The 9,573-nt window shown below is 29.5% G+C and overlaps 1 protein-coding gene across 1 annotated transcript; it reads left to right on the forward strand.

Annotated features, from left to right (window-relative positions):
* The first annotated feature begins 4,246 nt into the window (after positions 1-4,246).
* LOC111387447 lies at positions 4,247-5,535 on the forward strand. Its single transcript, XM_023012004.1, has 4 exons — positions 4,247-4,259; positions 4,413-4,672; positions 4,971-5,077; positions 5,148-5,535. The coding sequence occupies exons 1-4, from the start codon at positions 4,247-4,249 to the stop codon at positions 5,533-5,535; spliced, it is 768 nt and encodes a 255-aa protein (XP_022867772.1).
* The last annotated feature ends 4,038 nt before the right edge of the window (positions 5,536-9,573 follow it).

Genomic DNA, 9,573 nt, shown 5'->3' on the forward strand with positions numbered 1-9,573 from the left:
GTCCAATCCCATAGCCACGGCCTCATGACAACTCTTACATAGGTGAGTCCTCCAAGGGTATGTGTGACCCACATCTCGTGAGAATTCTCACCTCAATACTCATTCAGGGTTAAACCCTTCCTAACATCACATTATTATTAACACTATCACCATGGGGATGAGCACAATATAACTAGTACTATTACGAGTCACGCAGTACGGGTTTTTTACACCACATTGAACCTTCTTCATGGGATCTCCAATCATGAAGGTTGGGTTACTCCCGGAGTTGGCTCCCTTATGGGCTTAAACTTATCCCCCTCGATGATTTATTATGCCTATTTTGGACTATAATTTATTTCATGTCCCTCTTGGACAATAATTTGGTAACATCAATATACAAGCTTTATTCTTCGCTTGCAACCTGAACACTTGCAAAGTTTTCTTAAATTTTCCAAAATATCAATAACACGTTTAATTATAATACGATAAACATATGAAATTTAAAAATTGACTTCTAGTAACATGTTTGAGTATATGCATCCATTGAGTTCTTGTATTTCACCTGCAAATCTACAATTTAATTTTTTTAACACATTTTAAGAGTCAATTTGACAACATAGTATGTAAGGTGCATCTATTTTAAATTTTTAAATACCCCCACATTCCAAAGATATTCAACTTGAATAGAGTGAGTATCCAATCTTACAATTTATCTATTTTGATATGACCCAACATTGCATGGAGATGATTAATGCACATGTTTCCCACACTTTCATGATTTTCATCGACCAATAGATCCACAAATTCTTATTCAACACATTAGCAAAATATTATTTTCATAAAATAAATTATAACTAAATAATTGATTATATTTAAAATACCTACCGAAGTAGGGGTGCCACTAATTATAAATGAGATTAAACAATACCACAAATTAAATTCACATTCTCATAACATTTTGCCTCATAGATTTAAGACATTTGCACTATGTCTTGGAGGAAAAGAAACATTTAGACCATTGAAATATAGGTTACAATATAAATCATGGGGTTTTTTTTTAATTATGCATTAAAAGATAATTAAAATAGAAAATAGAAAATTAAAATTGGTCTATGTTACAATATTTAGGACAATAATTCATCTATGATTTTCAATAAGTTTTATTCTTCAAAATTTTATAAAAATCACATGCTAGAGAAAATGACCAACAACCTAGGCATCATCAAGTGTTTCTTTTCCAAAATAAAGTAAAACCTAAAAGTCTACACCTAATGCTTTAAGGCAATAAAGTAGAATATGCTAAGAGACGGTATTCACTCTTCTTATCACTTCAATTACCCATACATTACACTTATGACCAAAGTAAAAGTATACGCCAATTTTGACACTTTAGTACATGTGCGCAAGGGGTCACATCTTAGTATAGTTCTTCATCGGAAATTCTTGAGAGCGAGTTAAATTGACCCCTTTACTTCTTACACCGTATATAATCACCAATGTATCACTTCAAAAAATATATATATAGTATACAATAATATTATAACCTTAATTATTCTAAGTGCTGGTTTCAATATTATATACTAATATAAAACTTCTTTTTGAAACATTTACTCATAGCTTTTATTACCAATAGGACAAAATTAAACAAATAAAATTTGAAATGAATAACAATTATGTTCTAACATAATTGTGGTCATCAAATAATTTTAATGACTATATAAAAAATCACTTGACTTTACCTGCAGTTTGGAAAATATATTTTCCTTTTGTTGTCAACAACAAATAAGTAAAAACTTGTATTCAATGGTGACAATTTTTATTAGAACATATATACACGAAGTTACCTCATATATTGCGAAGAATTAATTGTTTCCTCCATCTTATTTATTCATCAATAAAATTATTTCCACAGTCTGATCTGCTCCAGACAAAACATTGATTTGTTTCATGTGAAACCGAAATATGAAATCATCCCTCCACATTTTAAAAACACACTTTCCACCACCCAATATTCTTTATGTTTATAACAATATAATTATTTCAATGTCAAAGCTAATAAAAGATATTTAACACAAGTGGAAGATTTAGTATAATGCTAAGGAAAATGACAGATTAAACAAAATTCAAATCACATGAATGTTTAAAAAAAATCCTCTACCGATATACTCGGCTTCAATTGCATGCATCATTGATTTGCCTTGTATTATTACTCTAAATCAGTAATGCAATTTTTTTTATATAATTTCTTGGTGCTATCACGACACCATCTGCCCTTAGCGAAAAATTGATGAATTTTCATTTACATAGATATAAGTTTGTAAGGATGTTCTAGTCCCTACTTGTTGCAAGATAATGCCACTTTGGGGATTTTCCAATGTTACTGTTCGAGATCATAAAACTAATAATTTACACATATATCACATAAAAGGAATCGTCACATACAAATCACAAACACGACTTTAGATTGTTGGGAAAATTGGGTGATTTTTATGTAGATTTATTTTGAAATTAGCATAATCATATAATCAATTAGACATAAACATAATTCAACAAAAATATAAAATAATAATAGGGTTAGAAAATCAAGCCTTAGGAGACATGTCGGCGACGCTATCCTAAAGTCGTGTTACCTTCCCTTCATGTGGGTTCTTTCGGCACTACACAGCTCCAAGATAAAATCCATGTGGCTCTCCTTCTATGGACATGGCTATAGGGAGAAAATTGAACGAGCATTTAGCAAATGCCAAAATTTTATAAAAGAAGAATGGAAGATAATATAAAATGACTAAAGAGTAGTATGAAAAGGGAGATGTATGAAAAGACTAGAGAGTATATTGTATTTGATTTTGTTGTGTAAAACAATGAAAAATCCACCTCCTTTTATAGGTAAAATCAACCCCCACAATTAAGTCATTAAAATAGAGGTTATAACATGAATTATGATGTTTTAATTGTGTGAAAAATGATTATTAAATAAATAAAAACTGAAAATTAAATGGTTTAATTATCGAAAGGTCAAAACTTAATTTTAAGTTACAACAAAAAGGACTCCTAATTCATTGTTAGATTGAAATTTCCACAGATGGAAGAAAGAATAAATATGATAATTTTTACTTGAAAAAGAAATTTCAATAAATTTTCAGCCCTATTTATTATCTCCTTTAATTCCTTCTATCACATGACTTGCTTCAAATTGCTGTATAAAAAATTTGAAATATTTATGAGAATATTTATTTTGAGATTTGAAATATATGAATAGTTTGAACTATTTCTTTAACCAGAATAATGAAACACAAAATAAAAATTAGATTGTAAGTTTACTTATGAAAGCATGAACTCTTTTGCTTAGGCTCTTATTATTTTTTACATTGACGAGTTATACGTTTATTATCGTTTTAAATTTACGTATATAATTTTCTTGTTTAAAATAAATTAATGCATAAGTTGCAAGGCTTTAAAGATTCAAAGCATATAAACTAAATAAAAATGTTTTGAATGTTTTCTTATTTTTCTAATTTGGGGTCAGGATATTTATTTAGTTCATATTTTAGATTGACCCAATTCAAACTTCAATAAACCATATTTTAGATGAGCACTGCCTAGGCAGTTATGAATACATATGGAGAAAAATAATACAACTTTTACACAATAAACTTCAAAATCAAAGAAGCACTATATTACCAATTGAATATATATAAGAGGCCCAAATGGGGACAAACTTTCAAATGTAGTACATGTTGATGCTATGGGATTGGAGGTAAAGAAAATGATGAATTGCACCTTACCACTTCAGCCCAAGTCCAACTTGAAAAGATGTTGATGCTATGGGATTGGAATTTTTTGGAATTCAATCACATAAACATACGCAACTACGAGGTAGACCTCTTTTTTTTTTTTTTTTTAATCATTAAGTGAAGTTTTTGATTTTGGCTCATGTCTTATTGTACTTAGGTGTGATCCAAGTCTCGACCAAAGACTATATAATATGCCATCATGTGAGCAGGTGGCTGCAGTATGAGTTGATAAGGACCCATTTACAAATGTTCACACTCATGATATATTAATTTATGAACATTCAATTACTGCACATGAAGTAAATTACTACTATGGTTGTTATGATCTATTTCAATATCCATTAATATTTATTTATGGAGAACCTGGATGCCATGAAGGTATCCAAAAGATCAATTTGAATACTCCTTTGATAGTCCATGAAAATTGAATACAAATTAGAAGCATTGATTTAGTCGAACAATTTTTAAAAATGGAAGATCGTGGTAAGCTTTATCATCACTGAAGTTGTTTCGTATTCTTTATTTTTTTTCCAGTTTTGAAGAAAGGAAATAAAAGAATGAATATATCATGTCATGAGTATTATTGCTACAAACTTCATATCAGGCTTTCAGATAAGTCTGTGCTTCTTCATACAGGTAGACTTTTACAGCAATATACAGTAGATGTGCATGTTAAGATTGAAACGGCAAGATTTGATTATTTTCGTAATAATCAAAAAGTTATAAGAGCTAAACTTTTCCAAGAAATTGTAGATAGTATACAGATTGGTAAGAATAGAGGTCATAAAGTTGGTAAATCAATGGTGTTACCTGTAGTGTTTATTGAGGGTCCAAGAAATTTGATTAAAAGATATATGGATATAATGTCTTTAGTTGAGAGTTATGGAAAACCTAATGTATTTTTAACAATGACATGCTATCCGAATTGGCCTGAAATTGACAAGAATTAAGACATAATGATGAAATACAAAATAGGCCAGACTTACTACTTCGAATATTTCGAGCAAAGTTTGAGGAACTAAAAATAGATTTATTAAAGAGAGAAATTCTATGGCTTGTAGCTGCGTATGTTTATGTGATTGAATTCCAAAAAAAGAGGTGTACCTCATTTTCATTTTCTTTTGATATTTAAATCAAATTTTAAGTTTACTTACTCTATGCAAGCTGATGAAATTGTTTCTTGTGATATACCAGACCAAAAAGATATCCTTCCCTGCATGGTACTATGATCAAACATATGATGCATGGTCCTTGTGGATAATTAAATCCTACAAATATTTGCATGAAAAACAACCAAACTTGTAAAAATAAACATCCAAAAGAATACAATTTACATACTTCGTTAGGTAGTGATTCATACCCACTTTATAGACATCGTAGCGATGGTATTGCTATTAGAGTCAGAGGATGCATGCTAGATAATAGACAGGTTGTACCATATAATTCTCATATTTTAGCTAAATATGACTGTCACATTAATGTTGAAATATGTTGTTCTGTTAAAGTTGTCAAATACTTATACAAATATGTATACAAAGGAAATGACCTTGTTAATTTTACTGTGAATAAAGAAACCAAAGAGCATTATATTGATGAAATTTCGAATAATCAAACTGTTAGACGGATATCTGTGCCAGAAGCCATCTGGAGAATTTTTGGTTTTGATTTATTGGACATATTTCCTTCTGTACTTTCTTTGCAGTTACATGTTGAAGATGCTCAGTTGGTTACGTACAATGAAATTGATGATTTATCATAAATTACTCTATCCAAGGAACAATGTTAACTGAATTTTTTAAAATGAACATTTTGAATGAAAAGGCACAGACTTTACTTTATAAAGATTTTTCTACATACTTTGTATGGAATACATATTTGTGAGTTTGGAGTCCTAGAAAAAAATAAAATATTATTGGCAGAATAGTTGCTGCTAATCCACCTGAGAGTGAGATACTTTTTAAGAGTTTTATTAAATCATATTAAAGCGCCAAAGTATTTTCAAGATTTAAAAATAGTCAATGGCGTTGTTGCACTTACTTCTCGCGAAGCTGCATTTTTACATGGTCTAATAAGTGGGAATAATTATTATCAAATGTGTTTGATTGAGGCGATTTCTTATCAAATCCCTGTATCATTGCATCGCCTTTTGTGCTAATATGTTGGTTTTTTTATAGCCTTACGAATCCTAAAATTTTGTGGGTTAAATTTAAAGTGTACATGATAGAAGATTATTTACATACAAATCTAATAGAATATGATGCTGAGATTAGAGCTATATGATGCATAATGCATTCTTAAAAGTTGTTGGTAAAAATGTAAATAATTTTTACTTGGCAGATTTTGACGTTGCTGTAAATGATGCTGATTTGTTAACGAACATGATTTTAGAAGAAACTGCAAATGTTAATATTCAGTATGACATGCATTTTACAAAGAGCTTAAATAAAGAACAACAATTTGCTTATGATTCTATTTTAAATTATGTTTTAAAAGAGAAAAATGGACTATTTTTTTATTGATGGTCCAAGAGGTACTGGTAAAACTAATTTGCACAAGGCATTACTTGTTATAGTACGATCTCGACAACTCATTGCGTTAGCAATAGCATCGTCAGAAGTGGCTGTTACTTTATTGTTGGCTAGCCGAACTAGTCATTCACGTTTGAAAATTCCATTTCAAACAAGTTTTGATATGCGATGTTCGGTAAGTAAACAATATGTACTCGATCAACTTTTAAAAATGACAAAGCTAATTGTGTGGGATGAAGGAATGATGGTTAATAAATATGTTTTTGAAGTTTGGGATAAAATGTTAAAAGATATTACTTAGTATGAATTGCCACTTGGTAGAAAAGTCATTGTGTATGGAAGAAATATCCAACAGATTTTGCAGTAGTCGAATGAGGGACAAAAGATGATATCATGAAAATAAGTTTAGTCATTTCATATTTATGACAATATTTTAAACAACTACCATTAATTGAAAATATAAGAGCTAGATTAGATCCTTTGTTTTGTGAATATTTACTCAAAATTGGAAACGAAATTGAAAAAGAACATACATGTCACATGATTAAGCATCCTTCAAATATCATGATAGGTTTTGAAGATAAATATAAATCATTGAAAAAATGCGAGCATTGTGTTTCCAAATTTTTGCACATATGGTGACAATTTGAATACTATGATAAATAGAATTATTTTGACTCCAAAAAATGAATATGTCGATATGATAAACAATATGTTAGTTAAAGAAATTTCAGGAGATATATTTACATATTTTAGTTTTAATGAAGTGATTGCTAAAACGAAAGGATTTATTTATAAAGATTTTTTGAATAGTCTAACTCCAAATTGTATCCTTCTACAAGAACTTGTATTTAAACGAAATTGTCCTGTTATGTTGCTTAGAAATATTAATCCTTCAAAATGTTTGTACAATGAAACTAGACTAATTTATTGCGAATTTAAATGAAATGTTATTTTAGATAAAATTGGAACTGATGAATATCATGAAAAACAAGTATTTTTACCTAAAATTCCATTTATTCCACTTAAAGGAGATAAGCATAAGATGCCCTTTAAAAGAACTCAATTTCCCATTCATTCTTCTTTTGCGATGACTATTAATAAAGCCAAAGGTCAAACTTTAGATTTTGTTAGACTATATCTGCCGAAACCTATGTTTTCGCATGGTTAGCTATATGTTGCATTGTACAGAGCGAAAACAAGACAGAATATAAAAGTTTTATTAAACCAACGGATGAAAATAAATTACATACTTGTTGCACAAAAAATGTGGTTTACCTAGAAATTTTGAATTTAATACATATTATTTAACAAGTCTAGAATTACGAATTGTTGAGCACTTAATTTATCATTCTATTGTTAGTCCAAAGAGAAGATTTTCTATAGTAAACATCCTACTTCAAGAGAATAACAATGAGCTACATAAGTTTAGTAATTCTCGTATGTTATTTTCCATTTCAATTATATTTTGTTTGCTAATATGCTTAATTCTTCTTTTTCATCATCTTTCTCAAATTTTAAAATATACCGCAAGTTATTTATATTTTCTGAAAATAAATATGAATATTCAACTTGTAAATCGATGAAGACATAAACCACGCAAAATGAATGGCTCACATTAAATACACCTCCATTACTTTGGGTTTATAGTAGCTTCACTTGATTTTATTTTGTGCAAACACCAACAATATGACATATTACCAAAAAAAGGGAAAAAAAAATACAGAAACTTGTTAAATAACATTTGGATAAGTATATTATGATCATCCATTACAATCAAGAGGACGGATAGGGATAAAGAAAATATTCATTATAACAAACATCCACGGCAATTTTTCGTCTTTATATAGTCATTATGTCTAATGAAAACTGATTCTATTGGATGCCTTAGAACAAAGTATTCTATATATTTGAGTACAAAATTTACACAGTTTGACCTGTAGAAAAAATAGTTTTATGTTAGTATATATGAAAAGTTAAATATTATAGTAAATATGAAGTTGTTCAAATGCTCACCCGTTGTTTGCACAGGGTAGGTAAGGTATAATCTCTTGCTCTATTTGTTTATTTCTATATTTCCTTACATCTCATCTGGTGGAAAGGATTGAAGACAGTAAATATGTTTGGACCTCACTAAATGTTGCTTTTGCATATGCCCTGACTTGATCTAGTGTATGAACATTATGGGTGAAGTCATATATCTGAAATTTCCATTCAGGAATATTGATGAGAAAAAGATACCAACTATTGCCTAGATATGAGCACAGAATTAATAGATACTTGCACCCTATCCTTGGATGACCACCTATAGGCAATTTGCCATTTACATATTCTTCTAAAAGAGTTCCATCCGATTGACCTATGGTTGTTCCCATTTGTGTGTCAATTCACCACATCCTCAGACAAGCACACTCTTCTTCAAATTTAAAGTAGATAATTGCATATTCTTTAGAAACGAGAGTGCAACCATCATTAATGAGCCACCTCAATAACTTTAACTCTAGGTCAATATTCTAATAGAATAAATAGATATAAATTAGATATATTAAGTATAAAATGAAATTGATTGTGATTGCTAAACTTTACTCACCACAACATTCATATCTTTTGTTGGATCCATTAAAGTTTTCAACATGTCTCTTCCATAGACATTGCCAATACCATCATCCCAATATGTATTATATAGCGTAATTTAAATTAGTGTTGAATAAATCGAAAGAAAATTTTAGTATTTGAGCTAAAAAAGTAGAATTAGATTTGATACCCCGATTGATTCTTCAATATCCAATATCTAATTGTTGTGTACTTCTCCATGAGATAGTCTTCTAAAGGATAACCTCCGGATAACGAAGACTGCATCTATTTTCCTTTATTTTTCTTTTCATTTCTCAACTTTTCAAAACTTTCAATTTGTTGAAATGTTGACATCTCCTTTAGTTGATCACTAGGAATTGGACTTGTGCATATAGGAACGTCTTGTTGTATAAAGCAAATAATTGCTTCCACGTTTGATTCACATTCAAATAATTTGTTTAGCATATTCTTATTTTTTTCATCAACGTAAGATCTTATCGAACTTAAACTAGTATCAACATAAAATTGAATGCTCTGGTAATATCTTCTTACCGTTTTTGTTGTTGTTGGAATAATTGTCTCTAATTCTCAAGAATAGTCTGATAATGAGCTTCTTGATTTTACGATTCCTTAGCAATATGTGTGTTAAACAAAGTTGATAGTGAACTATCCATGTAAGAATGCATACCAGATTC

This window comes from Olea europaea, unplaced genomic scaffold (assembly GCF_002742605.1).
Source record: "Olea europaea var. sylvestris unplaced genomic scaffold, O_europaea_v1 scaffold404, whole genome shotgun sequence".
Lineage (NCBI taxonomy): Eukaryota > Viridiplantae > Streptophyta > Magnoliopsida > Lamiales > Oleaceae > Olea > Olea europaea.